Raw genomic sequence first — 25,884 nt, 5'->3', positions numbered from 1 at the left:
AAACACTAAGTGGTAACTTTTTTTTTTTTTTTTTTTTTTGCCGGTCATGGGGCTTGAACTCTGGGCCTGGGTGCTGTCCCTCAGCTCTTCAGCTCTTCAGCTCAAGGCGAGCGCTCTACCACTTGAGCTACAACGCAACTTCCGGTTTTCTAGTGGTTTATTGGAGATAGTAGTCTCTCCGTCTTTCCTGCCTGGGCTGGCTTTGAACCACGATCCTCAGATCTCAGCCTCCTGAGTGCCTAGGATTACAGGCATGCGCCACCGGCGCCCGGCCTAAATGGTAACTTTTGCAGCTAAAGCTGTCTTTGTGACTTCCCAGAAAGCCCCTGGTTCTCCTGTCTTATAAAAAAGACAATTGCTAGTATACCCTGAGGTAATTTTCTACGTTACTAGTGATGAGTGGAATGGGAAGAGCTGCTGCACCAGAAGAGGTACACATCTTTCTCTGGGTTGATGGGTAACATAGGTATTTCAAAAACTGCACATTTCCTGGTGAAATGCCAATGCTGGTTGTCTGTGGTGTGTTTTTAGAGTCATGGTGATGCTTTGGCTGGCATCAGACAACAAACAATGCAGTACTGTCAGTCATGACCTTATTTATTTGCAAAGTGGTATTGGACTGCAAGTTTATTTAACTTGCATATTATTACTTATAAGCCAGGAGGTTTTAATGAGAAGCTCACATCACTTACCTGTGGACTTTTATATTGATATACAGATGCTCAGGTCTCACTCTGGACATACTGAGTCTCTTTATAGTTATTATTATTGAAATTATTGGCAGGATTGGGGCCTTGTGCTTGCTAGCATTCATTCAACTACTTAGCCATTTTCCCTGCTGTAGTTAGTTTTGGGACACTGTTTGTTTTGCCTGGTCTCTGCCTCATGATTAGCTGGGAGGATAAGCGTGAGCTACTATGCCTAGCCCTTCACAGTTATTCTTGGCACAATTTTGGTGTATTCTAACTATATACTTGATTCCTGATATAATTTAGTCATGATTTTATTATAGGTTGTTAGAAGATTATTTTCATCAATTATTATAAATTAGATAAAACTCTCTTTTAAGCACAGGTTAATACTTGTGTTTGTCTTATCTGAACATTCTAATGATCGCCTTGTTTATATACTGCAGGAATAATGAAGCTTCTACCAGTGTACTGTTCCTACCATGTCTTCTTGTGAGATCTTTCACTTTTGAAAATTCAGAAAGGAGCTAGCTGTAGCCTTTTCTCTCTTATAAATAGCTTGCAAAATAATTTTGTTTTTGTGTTTGCTTTATTCTGATGCTTCAGTTGTCAGCCAGAGTGCCTAATCATTAATAAAGAAGACAGTCTCAGAGCATCATGAAAAGGACCATACTAGGGACTTCCAGGGGCAGGTGCAGATCACATATAAACTTCTTTTTGGCAATAGTGGCCATGAGTCCAGGTTTCCAGTGGAGATATGTACAATCTCACAAGACTGAACCTAAGTTAGAGCTGAGCACTAAAACAAAGAGCGTATGATGGATGCTTGTGGTTTTTACTGAAACTATATACATTAATGTATCATTTCCTTTTTTATTTTGGTTGGTCGTGGGGCTTGAACTCTGGGCCTGGGCGCTGTCCCTCAGCTCTTCAGCTCAAGGCTAGTGCTTTAACACTTGAGCCACAGCACCACTTCTGGATTTTTCTGCTTATGTGGTGCTGAGGAATCGAACCCAGGGCCTCATGCATGCAAGGCAAGCACTCTACCACCTTCCCAGCCCCTGATGTATTATTTTCTGTTATGAGTTCCCCTTTCTTTTAAGTTATCCTTTACTCACAAATAGGCATGTAGTAGACCATACTTTTGTAACCTTAAAATGACACATTTTAAAATGTGGCACATATTCTCCCAGCTCAACTCCTACAGAACTATTGATAACTATTCTTATCTTCATGCAGTAAAATTATCTGGATAGGTTCATAAGAATCTGTCCTCATTGTTAACAGAGTAACTATTGAAACATTGGCTCTGAAACATTGTATTTGGGAATAGTATTCTATTATTTTTTTAAATACAAGGCCAGGCACTGGTGGCTTTCTACAAGCCTAGCTATTCAGGAAGCTGAAATCTGGAGGATCTTGGTTCAAAGCCATCCCAGGCAAAAGTCTTTGAGGCACTATATCAAAATGTGGGACTAGGGAATAGCTAATGTGGTAGAATGCCAGCCATTAGCAAGCAAGTTGAGTTAGTATGAGGTTCTGAGTATTCAAGACCCAATACTAACACCCTAAAATAAAATAAATATGACCAGACCCTTTTCAGGGGCTAGGGTTAACTCTGTGGAGCTGACCTCTGCTAAGCTCTCTTGTAAACTAACCTAGCACCTGACTTGCAGACTCCTCAGCCTTACAGATTGGTGAGGAAGTCATTTCCCGACAGCCCTAGGGCTTCTGGGTATTTTGGACACTTGGAGAGGAGTCCACAGAAATCTACAAGCCCTGTGTGCTTTGCAGCAGTGGACTGGGTGTTTGGGCTTGGCTTTCAGCCTCACATATGTGATACTTATAAAGAGGTAGACTTCATACTGCTAACATTTAATCCTCCCATGTTCCTAACAGATTCCACCCAGTCTATTTTAAAACCACTTGAGGTTACTGTGTTACTCCTGAAAAGTTGTTTATAAATATACATGGAAGCGTAAAATAAAATAAAAAATACTGAAAAAGGACACACTGAAGGACTAATATACCTGAATGTGTGTGTGTGTCTGTGTGTGTACACATGCATGTGCATATTAATAGGAATCTAACTCAGGGCCGTGCAATTGCTAAGCAGATGTTCTATAACTTGAATCAGGGCTTTACATTATGCTTCAGCGGGCTTGGACTGTGGTCCTCCTCTATGTGGGGTCCCCATGTCTCTGAGGATGACAGGGACATGCCACTGTGCCCAGCCACTGGTTGAAATGGAAGTTCGTGAACTTTTATGTGCAGACTGGCCTCCAGCCTTGATCCCCTGATGTCTGTCTCCCAAGTAGTTAGGCTTATAGGGCTTGAGCCAAGAAGCCTAGCCAAATAAAGTTGTTGCTGTTGTTGTTTTTTCTTTTTCTTTTAGAAAGATATAAGGACAAGCAGTGGAAAAAGGATAGTTTTGTTTTGTTTTTAAAAAAATGGTATGGCACAATTGAAATTGCACAAAAATAAAAATAAAACCCCCAAACCATGACATTTATACCAAATCTTGTAAAAATTAACTAAAAGTAGATCATATCTAAGTTTAAAACATGACACTAAAACTTTCTGGGGCAAACACAACAGAAACTCTGTGGCCTCAGGTTAAGTAATGAGTTCCAAAATACAACACAAAAGTATGTCTCATAAAAGAAAAATGGTGAGTTGGATTTTGATCAAAATTACAAACTTCATTCTATAAAAGACATCTTTATATACATGTGTCCAATTTGGGGAGTAGAAGGTGAATAACAAAATGCTGAAACAAGGACACAGGATGACCATTGCAACAATGATATCCACATGACAGTATATTGGAAATGAACTTTACAATTTCAGGGGGTGGGGTGGGAGAGAGGAGTGAGGAGGTGGGGGAGGGAAGGGATGGTGGGAGAACCAAAGGAGGGAGTAACAATTCTTAACAAGAAATGTACTCATTGCCTTACTTATGTAGCTGTAACCCCTCTGTACAGCATCTTTACAATAAAATGTTAAAAAATAAAAATAAAATAAAAAAGACAATCAGTGGGAAAGAAAAAAAAGCCATGGTTGGAGTAATGAAACCTAAGGTAAACTGGAGAAAATATTTTCAAATCCTGTTTCTGGTAAAAGTACTTGTACTCAGAATGCACAAAGGATTCTCAAAAATGTTGCAATAAGATAATAATCTGCTAAGTATGCTGACTCATGCTTATTAACTTCAGCTATTCAAGAGGAGATGACTATAGTTTAAGACTATTCTGGGCAAAAGGTTAGAGAGGCCCCCACCTCAAAAAATAATATGGGTATGGTGATGCTCACCTGTAATCCCAGTTAGGCAGGGACATAGGTAGAAGGATCAAAGTGAAAGCTGACCCTGAGCAAAATATTAAAAAAGGGCTAAAAACAAAAAAGTAATGGGGACATGGTACACATAGTAGTGTATAGCAAATACAAGGCCCACAATACAACCTCAAGTACTTCTCCACAAAAAGAAAGAAGAAAATTGTGAAGATTTGGACACTTCAACAAAGAAATGTACAGATGGCAAGTGAGCACCTGAAAAAAATGCTCAAAGCTAATAGTTATGAAGGAAATGCAAAATAAAGCCAAATGATGTTTCTAAACATATGCTTAACCATGTAACCCAGCAATGCTCCTACTTAGCGAAATGAAAGCTTATGTACATAGAGTTTATACACTAATGTTCATGGCTGCTGCATTTGCAACAGCCCCAAACTAGAAACAACTAGTGAACAAGTAAACAAACTGTGGTATATCCCTGTAATGAAATCTGATTTAGAAATTCAAAGGAACAGAAAAAGTATTCATACATGTGACAATGTGCTGAACCTTGTATCCCTCTAGGTGAGAGAGGTCAGATTGAAAAGGCAATAGTTAACAGGATTGATTTCTTTCTTTCTTCTCTTTCTTTCTTTTTCTTTCTTTCTTTCTTTCTCTTTCTTTTTCTTTCTTTCTCTCTCTCTTTCTTTCTTTCTTTCTTTCTTTCTTTCTTTCTTTCTTTCTTTCTTTCTTTCTTTCTTTCTTTCTCTCTCTTGCTTGCTTGCTTGCTTTTCTTTCTTCCTTTCCTTCCCTCCCTCCCTTCCCCTTCCTTCCTTCCTTCCTTCCTTCCTTCCTTCCTTCCTTCCTTCCTTCCTTCCTTCCTTCCTTCCTTTCCTTTTCTTCCTTCCCTTTCCTTCCTTTCCCTCCCTCCCTCCCCTTCCTTCTTTCCTTCTCTTATCTTCCCTTTTCTTTCTCTCTGTTTTGGTTGTTGTTGGTCATGGGCCTGAATTTGGACTGGGCACTGTCCATGAGTTTCAGCTCAGGGCTAGTGCTCTACCACTTGAGCCACAACACCACTTCCAGCTTTTTCTGCTTATGTGGTGGTAAAGAATCAAACCCAGGGCCTCATGCATGCAAGGGAAGCACTCTACCACTGAGCCACCTTCCCAGATCCTCTCTGTTTCTTTCTCTTTTTCTCTCCCTTTCCCTTTCTCTGTCTCTGTCTCCCTGTCTCTCTTTCTCTGTCTCTCTCTGTCTCTCTCTCTGTCTCTCTCTCTCTCTCTCTCTCTCTTTTTCCTTCTTTTCTTTTCTTTCTTCTCTTTTTTCATGCTTAAGGCTGAGCCCAGGCCTAGTAGGTGCCAGGCAATTGCTCTTTCACTAAACTACATCCCTAGGATGTTCACATTTGGTGAACATGGACTACCTCATGGGCATTTCTTTTTGAAACTCCACAGCACTTCTAAGAGAAGAATATTCTTTCCTTTCTTTCTTGGTGGTACTAGGGTTTGAATGCCTGGCCTCCTGCTTGCTGGGCAGGGACTATACTACTTGAACCAACATTCCCAACCCATCTTGCTATAGGTGTTTTCTACAGGATCTCACATTTATGTTCTCTTTGTAGCTAGGATGAGAGGCACAAGCCAGCACACCCAGATATTGATTGACATGAGATATTGCAAACTTTGTACCTACATTTGGCTTTGAATTTTTCAACCTGGGCCTCCCCGAGTCACAGGGCAAGCACAGCTGGAAGGAACTTCTAGTCCTCCTCCCTCTACAAACAAGAACTCACATGCAAGCAAAGTTTAGAGCTTTGGACACCGCAGGGTATGGCCGCCCAAGGATTTTCACTCTGGAGCACCAGATATTCACTCTCAATAACCTCAAAAATGAAGATATGTCAATTTATTTCCAGGGGAGGGAATGCCTGGAAATTTGGATTTGGTCCCTTGTGGAACCTGCCCCATGTGCATTTTTCCTCTTCTGAGTTTAAGCTACATCCTTCCTCTATAGTAACATGGAACCACAGGTGTCACAGCATTGATGAACTCTATGAGTCCTACTCAGAAATTATCAGTGAGTGTGGCTTGAGCACTCCAACACACCATTTGTTTACTGGTGCTAGGACTTTACTCGGGGCCTTCAGCTTGCTAGGTAGGTCCTCTACCACTGAGATTCATCCTGCTTGGAAGGCATGCTGGACCACTATCCACCTATATATGTATGAAGCTATTCTTGAAACTAGAAGGACAGGTGCATGCTACTACATTCTCCTATTGGTTATGATGAAGATGTGTGAACTTTTTGGCTCAGCTTGGCCTCAAACCTCTTGCCTATCTCAGCCTCCCAAGGAGTACAGATATGAGCCACTATTCCTGGGGTGGAAGTATTTATATGGGATCTTGGCTGCCTATCTTTCTCTGTGCAGGGAGTTCTTTGGGTTTTGTTAGTTTGCTTGTTTTTGTTTTGTTTGTTAGAGACAGGTTCTCCTGAATTTTTAATTCTTGATCTATCTCTGGGATGCTAGGATTTCTGTAAAGACAAGAAACTTGAACATGATTTGAATCATCTCTAATGCCTAGTACTTGGCCTGGCACAAGTGTTACATAAATGTCTGGTTGTAAGAGAGACCCAGGCTTCTTGTGGTCCTGATACCCTGCTGAACCCAATATACAGGGCTGAGGTTTGCAGAAGAAGGTTTTCTCCTGAGAAGAAATCTTACCACTCTGGCCATGAAAACCACCAGCCCAACAAGCCTGACAGAGAACTAAGCTCATCAGATGACACATCCAGAATAGGAAGTCAAAAGGCCTCAGCCGACTGACAGCAGAGGCTCTGGGCCCAACCAGAGAGGACAGTTAGATAAAGAAAAAGGCAGGGAGGAGGTATGGGAGTCCCACTCTGTCAATTCCACTTTCTTTTTAGATTCTGCTGCTCAGGAAAATTTCCACAGTGGCGTAACAGCTCAGTGGAAATTGCCAGCACTGGGCATTTCAAGCCTCTGGGAAACAGCCAGCATCTAAGTTCTGCCTGGCTTCCCTGTGAGTGCTCTGCCCTGTGAGTCAGCCACACCCCTGAGTACAGGCCTTCTGGACCTTGCTGGGAACTCTTAAAAATGTTTAGTAACAGGCTCCACCACAAAAATCACAATAGCAATTAAGTTTTGCTAAGGATCCCTTCCTGGTAATTCTTAGTCTTAAGAGATACACACAGCCCAATTAAACACACACATATACTATGTCACTGAGCCCAACACCAAACAGTAAAACAACAAATGGCAGCTCAGTGGGGAGTGCCCAGCCCCAAACAATATTTCTGACCAGAATCACGGATTTTAGAGTTTACGGGAAATGCTTCAGACATTTGATTTTCATTTCCTTGTTTTGCCAGTGAGGACCTGGCACCCTCTAAGCTGTGATGCTGAGTGATGAGAGTATGTGCATAGCAGAACCCTGCTACTGTGTGTGACCTGAACTGGCACATGGCCTCTCCTCGCTAGACCGACACACTCATCAAGTCATGCCATCCATGCCTTGAGAGGTCATCACCTCTCTCTGATCCTGTTTTTAAATCTAGAATTATAGTGAGATGGTGCCTGACATACAGAAATTGCTCAAACACTGTATTTCCCCATTCCTCTTGAAATCAAGTTCTTAGTAGCATCGTTTTCCAACCAGCCCTCCTCTTCTAAACCACAAATCTAAAGAAAAGGGCTGGAATGCATATTTTCTGAGTTTCCCACTGAGGACAGCAAATAGCCAGTAATCTCATAAAAGAGAACAAGAGATCATCATTGTGTTCTATGGCTGTCTTATGGGATCAGGGCCAATACGGTACAGAATCCAGTTGAGGAAGATGGGTAGCTCCAAAGGAGTTTCACACGGCTCTGTGGAATACATGGAGGTTATCTTTTCATACTTCTGAGTGTTGATCTGCTTATACAGGTCTTAACAACAAGACTAGAAGTAGAGGTGGAGGGAAGGATGCGGGTGAAAAGGATGAAGAGGTAATGAAAAATACCGCCCCCCCATGACTGTGTGGCTAGATCTCCCCAACACCTCTACCTATCCTAGAAACTAAATACCTAGGATACCCAAATACACACAACGCATCCTGCATGGCCCTGTGTTTTGTGAGGGGAGTGGCATTTTCTTCTTGTTTCAAACCAGTGCCACATTATCATTGTGCTTACTGTAAGCCCTGTTCCAGCAGGGGCAGATGGTACCACAGGGTACCATCATTGTACTTTTCTCTTCCCCAAAACTTTTCATGCAGAGGTATCTGTTATCTCTGAAACTAGTCTAGCCTGCCTCAGCACCCCTAGTATTGTCCGAGAAGTCTCTGAGTCTCAGGTCACCCTAATAAGCCCAAGCCTATTTCATCTCCTCCTCACTAGTGCAAATGTCCCGAGACAGCAATTCAAAGAGAAGAGGGGACTAGAAATCACTTCGTTGAGATAATCTGGGTGAGGTTCATAGTTCTAGAAGTGAGAGCAAGTGCACTTTCCAATTCCAGAAGTTAAGGGTAAAGACAAGGTCATTTAAAACCACACTTGAGTATTTATGATCTAGTGCAGCTTTGTTCAGCACCCCAGAGGAGGGATGGGTTTTTAAGAAAGTTCCCAAGGGAAGAGAGGGGATCTGCAGAACAACGAAACACTTCTTCATAGAAGACACTGTGTTGAGTTGGGCTGCCCAGGGGTTATGAAATCCTAGCACCTGTCTGCAGGGGGCAGATGGAGTCAGAGCCAGCAAGCGCTGGTCTGCAGAGAGCAGGTGGCAGTCATGGAGCCCGTGTACATTAGTCCACGTGTCCTTAGCTTCCCTCTTCCATACCCACTGACCACAAAGGGAAGTCCAAACTCAGGATCTGCCTCTCAAGGGGTTCTCAACACCTTGCCAGAGCAATTCTGAGTTTACCCCTCCCTAATATGGCCTGAGCTCCGTCCTGGGGAAGGGGCCCTTGCTCTCTGCCCCTTTCTGGGCCTTGATGCCCTGACAGGGGAGATAGCACAGGTTGCAGCCCTCTAAAGATCTCAAGACCTGTCTGATTTCTGGGTAGCATGTCTTCCTTCCCAGTACCCACAGCTGTGGCTCAAAATACTTGGGAAATGCTCGCAAAAAGTAGAATAAAAAGAAACCAGTAAGGCACTAACCAAGGGTAGGTGATCACGGTTCATAAAAGCACTCTGAGCTTCTCATCCTAAAGCCAAGGCTTCCTACCCCGAAGTGCTCACCACTTGGCCCTCCAGGCAGACGGGAGCTAGGAGCACACGGTGCCAGAAGACAACAGAGCATTCACCTTGAGAACCCTACTCCTGTTGGGAACGTTCAAGCCGAACACCCTCCTTGCTAGCGCCTTCATCGGGCGGCCAGGCCCAGGCATAGGCGCGCTCCAAGGCAGTGACAAAGTCCTGCCCACCTGGGCCAGCGAACATCTCCTCACCATCACCCTCCCTCCCCACAAAGGTCAAGGCGCCACAGCAGAGACAGCCAGGCACAGGCCAGGCCGAAGAGCTCCGAGAGGGCGGAGAACACACCCAGGGACCGAATGCCAGTCTCACCTTAACCGCTTAGTCCCCTAGGTGACAGTCCCGGCCATGACAGGTGGCCCAGTGCTCCAAGTGGATGGAAGAAGGGACGGGTGGGCAGAATCAGAAAGAAAGCAATCCCGAAAAAAGAAACGGGATGAGGAGGCGACGCCACGGCGGGGGAATGGGCCAGGAGATGGACAAGAGACACCGCAAAAGTGGAGGGAGGGAGGGAAGGCCGGGCGGGAGAGTGTGCCACCGGGCGGGAGCACGGGACGAGGGCGCGGAGGGCGCGGGACGAGGGCTCGGGGGCGGAGGGCGCGGAGGGCGCAGGGGGGCGCGCCCTTACCAGCGGAGGCCGAGCGCAGGCTCTCCAGGCTCCAGGCGCGGGACAGCGCGCCGCGCATGCCCCCGCTGCTGCCGCGGCCGCCGCACACCACGCCGCTGCTGTCCGAGTCGGAGCCCGGGGACGGCCCCGCGCTGCTGCTGCTGCTGCTCGTGCCGAGGTCCCCGCTCGCCTGCCCGCTGGACTCACTGGGGCACTGCTGCGCCCGCGTGAGGGCCGGCCCGAGTTCCAGCCACAGGCTCGGCGGAGGCTGGGCCGGGGGCGGCGAAGGGGCGCGCGAGCAGGGGCGGGGGTCGGCGCCGCCGTCGGCGGGCGAGGGCCGAGCGGGCGATCTCGCGGCGTCCTCAGCCCCATCCCCGCCGCCGCGGGGCCGCTGGTCCGGGCTGGCTGACATCTCGGGGCTCCGCGAAGGAGGCTCCCGGTTCGGGCTTCGCGGCCGCGGGGTGCGCACGACTCGGGGAGAGGTCGGCGCCCGCCCGGCGGGGCGCGGCGCCTCGGTTCTCCGGCCGCTGAGCCGCCGCGGCGACCCCGGTGCGGGTCGCAGGCCCGGGCGGCTGGCGCTCACGCACGCGCGCACGCAGACCCGGGGCGCCGGCGGCGGGCGCGGCGCGGTGCGCGGGGTCCCCGGCCGCCCTCGGCCCCCGCCTGGCTGTGCCCGCACGCGCGCTCAGGACGGCCGGGGACGCCGTGGCGGCGAACGTGGTGGCGGCTTCCTCCGTCAGGATTCACAGGCGACACCGCGGGCGGCGGGCGGCGGGCGGCGTCCGCCTGGGTCGGGGACGCGGGCCGGCGCGCTCAGCCGGGGCCGACCGGGGCCGACAGCCGTGCACGGCGGCAGGACACGCGCCCGGCCCCGCGTGCCGCTCGCTCCCACGCGCGCCCTGACAGCCGCTCCGCCGGGGCCTGCGGGTGGGCGGAATGGAGCGTCACGGTCCAGGCTAGGCAGTCGCACAGTGTGGACCGGTCCAGTCAGAGTCCAGCACAGGCGAAACCGGGGTGGTGGTGGTTTTGGGGGGGGGATGGAAGCCACGTGACCCCCACATGGAACCGGGGTCACACGGTTGGTTCCCTTTTGGAGGTGGAGCGGGAAGCTGGAGTGGGCATTCTTCCGCCCTCCCCCACATTCCCAAGCATCTCCAGGTTCTTGGAGAAGGTGTGGAATGAGATCACACCACTGCCATGAAAGACGAACCCAGGGGAAGCTGAGATGGGTGAGGAGAGGGAGTCCTGCTAGTCATCCCCAACCTCCCTGCATTTCCTTCCCCTCCCTCTTCCAGTCCCTGTGTGTGGGGAAGTGGGGGGGGGCTTACTGGGCTTGAACTTAGTGCTCAAGGTCGTACTTTTTTGCTCTGAGTACTGAAGCCACCCCTCCGAGCTGTTTTCTGTTGTGAAGTGGCTGAGGAAAGGATGACAGAGTAGTCAGAGCTCGGTCCCACCCCAGCTGGTTAGGGGTCAAGGAGCACTCCATCTCTTCAGTGGGGTCCACTTCCTGTAGACAGTTCATCTCCACACCCAGGACTGCACCGCAAGGAATCTGGTATCTTCACAGACACCGCTCCTTCTAGCAGCCCAAGCTGGGCATGGCAGCGTGTGATGGGCACTGGGGGTAGGGTGGCCAAGGCTTGGCCAGGCCCCAGCTCAATGTACTCTCTGGGTCTCTGTGCCTTTTCCTGTCCCTCCCGCCCCCACCCACTCCCTTCCTCCCCTACTCCTGAAGGCAGGCCTTCTGCTTGGACTGTCACCATGTGTGTTCTAGGATGCCTCTGAAGACCTGCACCAGAACAGAGAGATTGCTGGCACAGGCCACGCTCCCTATCCATCCACAAGGCCAGTGGATTTTACCTTCAAAATAAATGTCAGGGCTCCCCATTTCTTTTTACTCTGTAGCTGCCACTACCATGCCAAACCAGGAGGGCAACTTCCATCTCCTACACAGCTGCCAGACAACCCCAGAAATAGGGATCACATCTGGTCCCTTCCTAGGCTTCAAGATCCTCACAGCATACCTGCTCTTGTTCTGCATTGACTGACCTCTCTATCTGCACTCCAGCCACAGGGGCTGTTTTGCTGTTGCTCCTAGACTCAGTACCTTTGCACTTACTGTTCTTTTCAACTGGCATGCCCTTCTCTTTGTTTTTTTTGCAACTTTCAGGTCTCAGTACCTGTATGTTGGAACATTTATTTATTGAAATCATTGATTGTTTATCTGTTGCATGTCTATCAGATGTTCAGTGAAAGCAGTAACATCTGACCCACCATGTCCCCACAATGTGTAGGGCACCTGGCACAGGCAGCTTGGAGGGATAAGTGGAGGCTAGGTGGGCAGTTGAGGAGAGATCTTTGTTCTCTGGGGTCAGAACTCTAAGTAGAATGAGCTGTGCTTTTGAGGGTGTAGGGGTGATGTGTCTAGCTCATAGCAAGATGCATGGCTCTAGCCTGTATAATTCCTGAGCCAGGCCTTCCTTTGGGGAGTTCATTTCCCCTTGAGACCCTCCTAAGACTTGGGTAAATTTATGTTGGGTATCTTGTTCTAGCTGTAGCTGCAGGGAAGGGGAGATTCTCCATTTTAGCTTCAGCATGAAAGAAGGATACATGTATCTTTCCTATGACTACAGTGAAGATGGAGAGTGAAATCGATGTTTCCTGTTCCAAAACACAAGGAGTTATAAGGGAAAGGAACAGTGGTACAATGAGAGCTACTGTCCAACCATGGAAGATCCTATAAGCCCACTGTTAAGAGTTGGAACTTGAAGTATCCCCTACGGATTCACAGGTTGAATTCTTGGCTCCCAAATGGTGGTATTGTTTGTAGGTAGAGTTCTGGGAATTTTAGTGGAAGGGTAGTTGAAGGAAGGAGGTCATAAGTTGTGCCTTTGAGGATTATATGGTGTGCTTCCTCTCTGCCATGAGGAAACCAGCTCCTCTCCATGAGCTCTACAGGCCCAGAATCAACAGAGCCCAGGACTGTGGACTGAAACTGTGAGCTAAAATAGACCCTTTCCTCCTTGTTTACCTTAGCTATTTGTTCACAGTGACACAAAGTGTCTGATACATTCACAAAGCTTAAGGGCTCCACTTTTGACACTTCTAAGAGTGGTGGAAGATTCCTTAGCAACACAACAGTGGGTTTGTAATTATTTAGGTGCTGTATGTGTATATGTGGGAGTGTGTATAATAACAATGACAAAATGAATGAGAAACTTCCATGCAAAAAGATCAGTGTTTCTCTAGGCATTTGATAATATACAAAAGAAGGAAATGAAATTCAACAGGGAACAGAATGGGAATTTGTCTAAGCCTAGAGATGCGCTTCTGTTCTGCTTCTCTCCTAGTGAATCCTGTGCTTCAATTTCTGTAACAGTGCAAGCTAGAAAGAAGCTCAAAACTAGGGAGCTGTGTTCCTGTCCTGCACTGTGTCTTACCTTCATGCATCTTTCTCAACTTAACTGTCAAATAGGATACTGACAACAACTTTTGTAGGACTGTTGTAGGGACTAAATGAAACTATATAGATTGATTGATCGATCCATTGATAGATAGATTTAGATAGATAGATTAGTAACAGTACCTGGCAATATCTGGAATATTGGCTGGTATTTATGAAACAGTCCTATATATTAAATACTCTAGTCTCCACAACTTTATCTGATAGGTACTATGCTTCATTTCATTTACTAGTAACATCTAATTGAGGCTCAGAAGCAACCAAGGCCACATATCCAGGATGAATGGAACTGGTGCTAGTGCTTATTACCTGGTTCTGGACCACTGTGTAACTATTATTTCCTCTCCCCATTCTGAGGGCTCCCAGAAACTTCATGATGGATTCTCATTAGTGTCTTTGCTGAGTGTACACTAGCTGCTGGTGATTCAATAAGGAAATTTAAGAAATGGATTTAGATTAAGATATAACAAAGTCATAGTCATGAAATTTATCTCCTCTCAGATTCTCACTAAAATGACCAGGATGTAGTAATAGGGAAGACAAAGCCAACTTCGGGAACCCTAGTGACCCATTTCCCCAGTAAAACTAATAAGAAATATTTAAAAAACAGCTATTTAAAACCTTTAGAAGGTCCTAAGAGTGAACAGCAAATAAAAAAGGCACTCACAGCTCAGTGAAAGTGAGTCTGTGATATTTAAATCAAGATGGCTTCTTTCTTCCCTGCTTACAGCCCAGTGAGGATCACAGAACTCTGGCTCTGACTCCATTCAGGAATGTTGTAGCCCATAACAGCACAGCCAATAGCCTCTGATTCCTGAAGGAGCAGATCTGGCATTTCTCAGCCTGCCCCAACTACCTGTTGCTTCAGCTAAGTCCTGAGAGACTGGGGCTTCCCTTGGACCACTAGAAACACTGTGGCTGGGGTGTTTCCCTGCCAAGAGAAGCAAGGGGGCAGCAGCTACTGCTTCTCTTCCTGAAGCTCTATTGAGAACCCTCAGAGAACAGTTGGCCAGTGTCCCCACCCCTAGATCCAGAGCCCTAAGATTTTGCTTGAGAGAGAAAGAAGGCTGTAAAACAAATAGCACTTAATTTATTCTAAAGGAACTGACCTTATTTGTTACAAAGTATGGAGAAGTTTAAACCTTAAGGTGCTTTCAAGAACAGTGGAGAACTAGATATAGTACATTGGTGACAACAAGGTCAACAGTTGTTTCCTTCTTGGAGTTCAATTAGCATCATTTTGTATGGTCATAGGTACATAGCTATTGAGCTATTATGATTCTCTGCCAAGACTATCCTAGGCATATATTAATTATTACAAATGAAGGAAACCATAGAGCCTATGTTTCTTTGGCTCTGGCTTACTTCACTTAATATGATTTTTAGCAAGTCTTTCAATTTCCTTATGAAAGGGGAGATGTCATTCTTTCTGATAGAAGCATAAAATTCCATTGTGTATATATACCACAGTTCTTGATCCATTCACCTATTGTGGGGCATTTGGTTGTTGACCTTGTTGTACCAATATACTGTATCTAGTTCTTCCTTATTTTATTTCATTTTTTTCTTTTTCCATTAGTCTATCTCTGGCAATCACTGTCTTTGATTTTGGTACCCTACATCTTGTATGTACATTTATCTGATTTGGGGAAGGGAAGGGGAATAACAAAATGCTGAAAGAAGGACAAAGGACGACCCATTGCAGCAACAATACTTACAACTTGAGGGGAGGGAGGAGTGGGTGAGGGAAGGGATAATGGGAGAACAACAAAGGGGTGGGTAACAATGTTTGACAAGAAATATATTCATTGTCTTACTCAAGTAACTGTAACCCCTCTGTACAGCATCTTTAAAATAAAAAAGTAAAATAAGAGGGAGGGGATGGTAGGGGGAAAACAATGGAGGGGGTAACAATGTTCAAGAGGAAGTGTACTCATTACCTCACTCTTGTAACTGTAACCCTCTGTATAGTATCTTTACAATAAAAAAATAAAAAAAAGTAAAATAAAATAAAAAATTTAAAAAATAACACTGGAGATTGGGTAGGGAATTGGGAAGAAATTCCTATGGACCTAATGAAGAATAAGCCTAGCATAAACTCAATAATTTGTATGAGAGAACTGGAGTAAAGACGGCTGAGATGAGGGTCACCCCCCTCCCCAGCCAGGGTCAGACAAAATAAACACTGGCCTCTGAAAGCATTCTTTCAAAGACTGGGGTATGGCTCAAGTGGTAGAGCACCTGCCTAGGGAACACAAGGTCCCATGTTCAAAGCTTTGTACTGTAAAAAACAAACATGATTTTTTTTTGTCAGTTGTGGGGCTTGGGTGCTATCCCTCAGCTCTTCAGCTCAAGGCAAGTGCTCTACTGTTTGAGCCACAGCACTACTTCTGGTTTTATAGTGGTTTATTGGAGATAAGAGTCTCACAGACTTCCCTGCCCGGGCTGGCTTTGAATCGTGATCCTCAGATCTCAGCCTCCTGGTAGCTAGGATTATAGGCATGAGCCACCGGTGCCCGGCATGGATTTAGTTTTTGAAATGAAACAGAATTTGCTTGGTTTAGTTTGTAGAGCAAACAATATTGAAAATAATAGAGCAATCAAATGCTAATTAGTAAAATTTAATAACTGTGTTTGGTCAGGAAAGGAGGCGAAGAGAGCCCAAGCAAAGCTACTGCCATTACTAGAGCTGAGTATCAGAGGTTTATACCATGAGTCGGAAAATGACTAAAATAATTCACCCAGTTACTAAGCAAGCAACAAAAGCAAACCTAAAAAGAGAGCAGTGTTCAGAACTGTTACAACATACTTTTTAAAATGTGCAGTTTTTGGGGCTGGGAAGGTAGCTCAGTGGTAAAGTGCTTGCCTTGCATGCCAGAGGCCCTGGGTTCGATCCCTCAGCACCACATAAGCAAAAAGCAAAAAAAAAAAAAAAAAACATAAAATGTGCAGTTTTTAATCAAAAGGTGTAATATGGGAAAGTATGACCCATAATTAGAAAGATGAAGATCATATGAAGATGCTATTGAAAGTGATGAGATTTCTCATTTATCAGAGTTCAAGCATCCATTATAAACATGTCTACAGAATTGAAGGAAACCATGACTAAAAGGAGACAATATAACATCAAAAAGAGAATAACTGCCAGTCATCAGTGGCTCACACCTGTAATCCTAGCTACTCAGGAGACTGAGATCTGAAAATTGTGGTTTGAAGCTAATCTGGGCAGGAAAGCCTCTGAGACTCCTTCCTCCAATTAACCACCAGAAGTGGAAATGGAGCTGTGGCTGAGCATAAGCCTTGAGCATAAAAGCCCAGCGGCAGCACACTGGCCCTGAATTCAAGCCCCTGGATTGGCACACACACAGACAAAAAGATAATAACAAAACACAGAATTTATTAAGAAGAACTAAATGGAAATTGTGGAGTTGGAAAGCATGATAGTTGGAATAAATATGAAAGATTCAGTAGTAGGTTTGAGCAGTTGGAAGAGGGAGTCAGAAAGCTCACTGTTAGATTGATAGAGATGATGCAAATTTTTTTTAAATCCAGAAACATGGGACACATTTAAGTACACCAACACAGGTATAATGGGAATTTCAGAAAGAGCATATAGATAAGGAAAAGGAAAGCTAATTCTAATTAAGGAACAATATTTATTGAAAAATAACAGTACCCTGTATTTGTACATCTAGGAAGCCAGAGAAGTCACAAGATGAACACAGAGATCCACAAATAGGCACACCATAATAAAAGCACTGGAAGTAAAAGGTGAGACAACTGAACCAGCAATAGAGGAGAAATAAAGTATTATAAGATTCAGTTTTGAGTTGAAGTATGCCCCCCAAAGCCGTATAATGGAGGTTTAGTGCCCTAGTGGTGGCACTATTGGTAAGGGATGGAACCTTTTCTTACTTTTTATTTGTAATTGTAAGAAAAATCTTGCAAATTTCCTGTTTGCCTGTCTTTTTGCTCCAAAAGACACTGGAAAGACGGTACAGAGACTAAAATTGTAGCCAGCCACCAGCCCCAGCAGAGGCAGTGACCAGGGAAGAGATAAGACCAGAAAAACAAAGCATAAGGAGGAACTGAGAAAGTCTCCTAGATAAAAAAGGGATAAAACACCAAAAGCTTTGTGGATAGAAAGCAGAAACTTACTACGTATAAAACAGAAATCTCACACGTCTGGTACACAGCAGGTAGAGTGTCAAGCAGTAACTAAGGAAAGAAAAGAAACTTTACCCAAGTGACACACAGAAACACATCCTGGTCTCTTACCTGCCTTATGAGATAGGAGACAGGATGTAGTGTTACTGCTGTGATGGAAGTGATCATTGACAGAGAAATGGAGGATGGGCCCAACTTTTACCCCACACCAAGTGTGACCACACCTGGAGCCCTGTCATTGCGTGACTGTGCTGAGGACATATGTCACCGGGGCCTTAGAATTTCTCATTTTGCAATCATTTTATTGCCCACAAATTTAACTAATGCTCTGAAAGAATGGAGTATCTGACCATGATGCTCTGAATATGTGAAAATGTAAGAAGCAACCGAAAAGATGCCTTTGCTGGACCCTGTGGGTTAACAAAAAGCCTTCATCTTGGTATCTGTGCCTTTTGATCTAAGCTATTCTCTGTGGAAGTCATTCATAATCATTTTGAACTTCAAAAAACAGAAGCCTCATTGATAAGTATCTTGTGTAGGAGGCGAACTACCCCTCAAGACAGCAGTGCCTTCCTTCCTCTTAACATTTTAAAGCAAATAGCTCGATACTCAGGAGATGTACCTCATTCCTGTTCTGTTTCAGTGGGAAAGTGATAACTCCAGAACTCCTCCAGAGACAAAGATGGAAATAAAGATAAACCAGGACTGTTTTAACTATTGCATACCTTCTTATCTTCTACCCCCAACTCTTCTCCTACTAAAACTTAATATTTTTTCAAATACCCCGAAGACAAGTTTTGGTTACCAAGTCCCTTTGTTTTCCCAACATAACTATGTTTGATTAAACCTCCTTTCTTTGTTCACCAATGCTTATCTCTTTAAGTAGTATATAGGAACAGGTGGCCAAACCTTGTATAATCAGGATGCCCAGAAAGAGATTTTTGCCCTAAATTCCAACTTCAAGAAAGTGCTGACTTCATGGGTCACAAGCCTTGGGGCTGGTTATCTCCAGAAAAATACTACTCTTTATCATGTCTGTTTCTTCCAAAAATCTCTAGGTAATTTTAAAACAATAAGGGGGTCATATGAGAAAATATCTTTCTTCCAGAAATGATTCTTTTCAGCAATTGTCAAACTTTGCTTATTGTTTAGTTTAAGATCACCACTTTACATAGGAAAGAATACAAAGGAGGAGGTAACAATGCTCCATAGGAAGTGTACTCATTAACTTACTCATGTAACTGTTAGCCCTCTGTACAGTATTTTTCAATAAAAATATATACAAAAAAGAATACAGTCCATGTTACCATGCAACTCCAACATGAACATCTGCTGACAGGAAACAACAAATCACCTGGCTAATTCAAGCTCCTAACCCCACCAATTTTCTTCAGGCACAAGAAGCCAGGCCTTGTGCAGGCAAATATGTGATGCAATACTATTTGCTATAGGGCTGGGATGGAAACTCAAAGGCTGCCAAAAAGTCCAGGAAGAAGAGAAAGCCCTCAGGTTCCACCACTAGATCAGAGTCAACTCTGGTGATTATACTTCTGCGAGTTATATCCTATTATAAGACCAAATTGAGTCAGTCAGTGTAATTAGGGGAACCAGTCTTGGACTCCATCCCTCTGTCTGGGTACCAGGCATTCCTTCCTAAGTAAAAGGGCAAGGTGATTCACTCTCCCTCATCTTTAAGTTGCTTCTCTCAGACAAGTGGGCACTAACCCCAAACACTCCCTTTCTTCCTTCTTGTCAGGACACTTGGCTGTAAAACAGGATAGGCACATGGCTCACCGGTGTTGGGTATGTGCTCTGACCAGCCCGTGTGGTTCAGTCCAGTCGGGGCACTCTGGGAAAGCTGATGGTTTCTTCGAGGTAGACATAGAGATTCTGGAGAGTCGATGTTCATTTTCCTCCAGTGCTGGGGGAGGAGGAGAAAGGCAGAGAGGAGATGAAACAAACAGAGGACAGGCTGTCTTCACCACTTCCTAATGCGTCTTGTTGTCTAAGATGCTTTCAGTGAGTAGAATGAACAGCCAATGTGCAGACATCTCCAGGGCTTACAGTCTACACAAAAACCTCAAAGGGGAACTGCTCCTGACCTGCAGCATGCACAATCCATGGTTAGATGTGCAATCCTAGCGCACAATACAGGCTGCTATTCAACCATGTGAAAAGAGAACTGTGGAGAAGGCTTCTGGTGCCAAATCTCCCCAGATGGTCAGCCAGACACAGCCAACTTCCCCCAAAGCAAAACTTAGGTTTAGCTAAGGAATATTTTACAGAGGATATTCTGTAGGGGAGAATTTAATGAAAATGTAATGCACAAAAGCCTCATAATTATGAGACCAACATTGATCTTCAGATAGTAAGGAGCAATGTTGCATGGGTCTTGGAAAGGAAGAGGTACTATTTTACTCTCACTATCCAGTGTTAAACTTGGACCTCCCCACTTTTGGCTACCTGGTTAGGTTCAATTAATTAAAAATATTGTAAGTGTTCAAATAAATGCTTGTTCTTTTCTGTTGTGCTTTGGGTTCCTTATACTATCAAACAATCATACTTAGAGTACTTTTTTCCATTACTGCGTGAAATGCAAATATGTAAACAAAGATTAAGGTGGGTAGCTACTCTATCCTGTCTGAAATCTGTATCTGAAAACCTTGGGCAGATGCATGGATCAGCTATTGTAATACCAGAAAGAAGACTCTAGCAGGTAGACTAGGGAAGGACACAGATTACACTCTCATGATGCAATTTAATAGAAACTAGACATGAATGGGCCAAAGAGGAAATCACAGTGTGAATTAGGAAGAAACAAGAACCAACAAGATTATAAAAAAATCACATACTAAAACTGTCATGCAACTGAAGGTGTGTTTGGAAGGACACAGTGTCCTCAAATATGAATGCTTTGGGGGCTGGGGATGTGGCTCCGTGGTAGAGTACTTGCCTAGCATGCATGAAGCCCTGGATTTGATTCCTTAGTACCCCATAAACAGAAAAGGGCAGAAGTGGTGCTGTAGAGTGCTAGCTTTGAGCAAAAAGAGGCTCAGGGACAGTACCTAGGTCCTGAGTTCAAGTTCCAGGACTGGCAAAAATATATGAATGCTTTTTGAAAAGAAGGATTGTGGAGACTATAACTATAAGGTGGAGTTCAGTGTCTTTGGGGGGGGGGGTTGCCAGCCAGAGCTGGGGAAGGAGCAGCACAGGCCAGGAGCAGGAGGTGGCACTTAGTTGTCAGCCCCATTCTCAACTCTGCCAAGCCAGGTTTGCCATAAGTTCAACCCCCCTCCCCCCCGTTTAAACTCACTCTAGTCCCGTGTTTCTTGCAGGAAAAATTCCAGACACCTGTCCTTTTGTTTGAGGCCTCAGATACTGACCAGATAAGACAGTTTAGGAAGTGTACTAAGATGAAATAATTGCCTGCTTATGAATACTTCAATCAGATCCTCTTCTTACCTCTACAAAAACCCTGAGCTTCAACAAAAAGAAGCCTGTAGAGTTGAGCCCCAGCCAATCCTGAGAATGGGTGTATGCTGAGAATTCTCAGTCCTGAATCAAATCAGGGTGGGAGAACACCATTGGAAGGACACTAGATATTTTTTTTAACTGGGGCTTGAACTCAGGGCCTGGGCATTGTCCCTGAGCTTTTTTTGTTTAAGGCTAATGCTACCACTGGAGCCACAGCTCCACTTCTGACTTTTTGGTGGCTCATTGGAGAAAAGAGTCTCAAGGACTTTCCAACCTAGGCTGGTTTTGAACCCTGATTCTTTGATTTTCTGATTCAGGACCTTACTAGAATTAAAGGCATGTGCCATCTGTGCCCCGCTAAGTATACAGGATTTGAAGGTTGCCTTAATCCTGTGGTGAGTTTTTTGTTTTGTTCATCCAGAGGTATGACACATCTGAACAAAATAGCAGCTTAGAGCTGGGTAGGGATAAAACAACCTCTAAAGAAGCCCTCTTTGCCCAGAATAGGGAAAGGGCTCCCTGCAGGTGTGAGGGAAGGGGGGAAATCCTGGGGTTTGGTTATCCTGTCTCCCAACTCCAGTGGAATACCACTGCAGTAATACCAATGGTGGCCAAGTAGACACTCAAACTCCAAGGGAGAGAATTCATCTCTGACTAGAGGCCACAGAGAGGAGTGGTTTTGGGGGATTGTCTCTGTTTTTGGTTTTTTCTTCATCCCCCTGCCACTTGGCTCAGAAGCAGATACAGTTGAAGTGTCAGAGAGGGAAAATGAAAGGGCAGATAACAAGTACAAAGACAAAGTACAGAGAGGAGAGGGCTCCTGAAAAACAGGAAGTGTCTTGGAACAATGTATAAAGGGGAATACTAAAGATGTGACCTGCTGCTAGCTTACAATCCAGTGATAGAGTGCCTGCCTGGCAAGCATAAGGCCTTGGGTTTATTCAGTTTCCAGTAATGGGAGCAGGGAAGAAAGAAATGAAAATTTATCCATGAGGTATTACTATGGTGCACATCTGGGTCTCCAGGACCTGAGAGGTGGAGGTAGAAGATCTCAGGTTCAAAGGCACCCTAGGCAAAGTTAGTGAAACACTCTATCTGAAAAAAAAAAAAAGTGGTAACAAAAGGGCTGCATATGTAGCGCAAATATCTGGGGACCTGCCTAGGAAGTGCAAATCCTGAGGTTCAATCCTTAGTACTATATAAAAGAAAAAAGGAATCAAGAAAGTGATCGCACAGCACCATGCGTGTCCTCCAGGATTCCCCCGAACTGTGCCTGAGTAGACCTGACTGGACATTCTGCAGGTCCGACTGGCCACTGACTGTGCCACACACTGCCTAAATGGTTCTGGAAACCCAACCTGACAACAGTAGCACTGTGTTCAGCAAGAACTTGTGGCCTGACCATCACGGAGTCAGTCACCTAAAAATCCCAGTCATTCTATTCTCTACAGGAATGGAACGAGGCTTAGAGTTTTGTGACTTAGTATTCAAAATGCCAAGATAGAACCAAAAATGACTTGTGAGAATCTCCATAACTTACAAGGGGAAAAGACAACAGATGCCAGCAGCAAGATTGTAAGGTTGCAGAAACTGGCAGGTATCAGACAATTTCTCACACCTGTGATTCTAATAACCCAGTAAGTTACTTTGTGTGCTGCAATCCTGGGCCCACGTATGGCGAATGCCAGCATGGGGCAGAGTGAGGACATGGCAGCCACCTGCAGAATACAAGAGGGCGACAGGTCAAGTTGGAAAGCGGCTGGCCCGTGAGTGGCTCACCTGTCCTCGATCCACGTGTGCAGTCTTGGTGTGTATCTTGCCTCCAGCCTGTGCCTGAGTCTCCAGCTTCCTTCTCTGCATCTTCTCCAGCCACAGGTCATCCACACTGGCCTGCAAGAGCTGAGAAAACTGCCTGGGGACATGCTCTGCAAACGTGGTAGAGAAGAGCCTCTGAGCTGGCTCTGTGTGACAAGCCTTCTGACCACGGAGGCAGCTTGATCTGTGGCCCGGCGGTCCTCCCCAGGGCACGAGGTTCTGGAAAGCAAAGGGAATGCACCAGAGGTCAGAGGGAGGGGAGACACACTGAGGTTTCTGTTCTTCCTCTGCCCAGCTTCTTGTGGAGAGACCATTACTATTGTTTTGTGTAATCATTTAAGTACAAATGCAATACTCGGTTGACAGTAATTTTGAAAAAGGCAAATAGACAAGAAACAAAAATCTTGTTTTTTTAAAAGATTTATTTATAAGACTTTGAAAAATCCACTCTTCTACTTTGATTGAAAGAAGTCATGACTGAATATTGCCTGCTCCATAGTCTTGTAAGTATTGGTCGTGCTGGAGTTTAAAGGCAGGTCCTCATGTGTGCTAAACTGGCTCTCTTTGAGCCATGCTTCCAGACTGGCTTCTTTTGGAGATGGAGTCTGACTGGACTTTTCTGTTCAGGCTGGCTTCAGAATGTCATCCTCCGATCTTATCCTTCTTAGTAGTTACGATTACAGGCATGAGATATCAACACCTGGCTTAATTAAAAATACCTTCAGGCCAGTAGTTGTGATCAAAGCTCTTGCTTACACAATGCCCCATGAGAACAGAGTTAAAGCAGGAACACATTCTGGGCATTGAGTACTTAGGCTTGTTTGATAGAGACATTGGACTAAGTATGTGTACAGCCCTAGTCCCTGAGCTGCCAATACTACCCCAGCTCATAGCTAGCACATGGCCACCTAAGCATTTCAAAACAAAACCTTCCCACACTAGCAGAACAGCAAGGCTCTGGGCCCATATCTCCAGTGTCTCTGTTCTGTGGAATCTACTGATAGCCACTGGAAGACAAAAACCCTTTTCTTCCCAGGTATCCTATCTGTACCCCATTCCACTCTAAGAGGAGTTCCTTCCTGGTAACATGCACACACACATACAAACATATACACACCCCCCCACCCCACACTCACCACACACACACACACACACACACACACACACACACACACACACACACACACACACACACCAATGGAAAGTAGAAGGAAGAAGAGGAGGTATCCTGATCTCATGGTATCAGATTTTTAAAAACCTTTATTTGGTTATCAGATTTTAATAGCTTCAAGATTGCTTTACAAAAAGGCTGTAATATTTCATACTGCTAGTAGCATTTATATTTCTTCAGTCAGTCATGACAATTATAGTTTAATACTTTTGAGTTTTTTTTAAACTTCCTTCCACACCAGGGTGGTATCAATGGAGAGCCTTAGCTCCTATCCATGCCTGCAGATGAAAGACATCATCCCCACATTAGGGAGCCAACAGAGACCCAAAAAGGTGGGATTTGTCCCCAAACTGTCAGTAATGAAGTGATTTTTTTTACCTTGTTCCACTAGAGTCATGTCTGGTGGTTCAAATAACACACAACTCCTATTATACAACCCCAATAACCCAAATAATACAGAAACATACTCATCATACCAAAAACTGGAAAACTCTTAACTGAAAAAAATAGTCAATAGTCTACTGATGCCAACAACTAGCCAGATATACATGTGACAAATACTTTATAAAGTATCCATCATAAAAATGCTTCAAAAACAATAGGTAGCTCAGTGGTAGAGTGCTTGCCTTGCATGTATGAGGCCCTGAGTTTGATTCCTCAGCACCACATAAGCAGAAAAAGCCAGAATTGGTGCTGTGGCTCACGTGGTAGAGCGCTAGCCTTGAACTGAAGAGCTGAGGGACAGTGCCCAGGGCCAGAGTTCAGGCCCCATGACTGACCAAAAAAATACAATCAGCTTGAGGTAAATGAAAAATTTTCAGAAAAACTTAAAAAAGAAATTGAATATACAAAGAACAACTAAATGGAGATTACAGAACTGGATAACATGATAACTGAAATAAAAAAGTTCAATAGATGGCTCACAGGAGATATGAACCTGAGCTATAAGGGGTCTGTGACTTAACAAAGAAATGTCAAACACTAGACTAAGTCAAACTGGACTAAGGAGTGGCAAAAACTGATTGATGTTTTAAAACATGTTTTAAAATTTAAGGCTTAAATTCCATCTCACCCCTGTTATATTGTTCACCATCAAGAGTTCAAATAACAACCAATGCTGGCAGGGATGTGGGGGAAAAGGTACCATATTGCCCTGTTGGTAAGACTATAGTATAACCATTCTGGAAGGGGTTTGGAGGTTCCTAAAAAAACTCAATATAGAACTTCTCTATGACCCAGCCATACTACTTCTGGGCATTTACCCAGATCATTACAAATCGGGATTTGATAAAGACACTTGTACATCCACGTTCAAGTTAGGTTTGTTAATGCTGTACTATGCACAATAGCCAAGTTATAGAAACAGCCCAGATACCTTCCAACAGACAAGCGAAGAGTCAAGAAAATATGGTACATGTACACAATGAATTTTACTTATTCATTAGAAAAAATAAGATTATGTCATTATCAGGGAAATGATGGACCTAGAACAAATCATAAGTGAGGTAAGCCAAGCTCAGAAAGAAAAACAAAACATGTCTTCTCTCATATGTGGAAACTAGATCTAAAATGTAAGTGATCATGATAACTATACAGGACTCCAGGCATTCACATACAAAGCCAGATTAAAGGAAGTCACCCTTAGGAAAGAAACATAAAGGTGTAACTTCTCTGGACACTGAAAATACTATTTATTAAAACAAAACTCTGGGAAATAGAAACACCTTTTTGTTGTTGTTATTATTAGTTTGTGATGGTGGAAGTAGTGGTGTTGGTATTTGCTTTAGTATTTTTTCTTCTGGCGTATAAAAGGGGGTTCAGAAAGGGAGGGTAGAAGGGTGAACAAAAGCAATCATGCTATTTAGTATACACTGTGTGGAAAATGACTTATGTAACTTGTGGGCAGGGATGGGATGGGAGATGAAGGGAAAGTAAAGGAAGAGGCTACATTATAAAAAATAATAATGAGGCTCA

General features: G+C 44.6%; 1 protein-coding gene across 4 annotated transcripts in view; it reads right to left on the bottom strand.

The window, feature by feature from the left end:
• Window positions 1–25,884, bottom strand: part of Arhgef4 (Rho guanine nucleotide exchange factor 4) — a 108,557-nt gene that overhangs the window by 53,824 nt on the left and 28,849 nt on the right. For 2 of the 4 annotated variants that reach the window (XR_011365385.1, XM_069989465.1), the window contains exons 2-3: window positions 22,704–22,958; window positions 19,245–19,371 (exon numbers count right to left, since the gene is read on the bottom strand). Coding sequence is in view for 2 of the 4 variants with exons in the window: in XM_069989465.1 (XP_069845566.1) it covers window positions 19,245–19,371; window positions 22,704–22,958 (382 nt within the window). In the remaining 2 variants the exon portion in view is untranslated. Of the gene's footprint in view, window positions 1–9,525; window positions 9,552–9,841; window positions 9,979–19,244; window positions 19,372–22,703; window positions 22,959–25,884 lie in introns of those variants that run through there. The other 2 variants (XM_069989466.1, XM_069989467.1) reach the window with 2 other exon arrangements.

This window comes from Dipodomys merriami, unplaced genomic scaffold, assembly GCF_024711535.1.
Source record: "Dipodomys merriami isolate MVZ:Mamm:240054 unplaced genomic scaffold, mDipMer1.0.p SCAF_38, whole genome shotgun sequence".
NCBI lineage: Eukaryota > Metazoa > Chordata > Mammalia > Rodentia > Heteromyidae > Dipodomys > Dipodomys merriami.
This window is presented reverse-complemented; position numbering and strand designations above follow the sequence as displayed.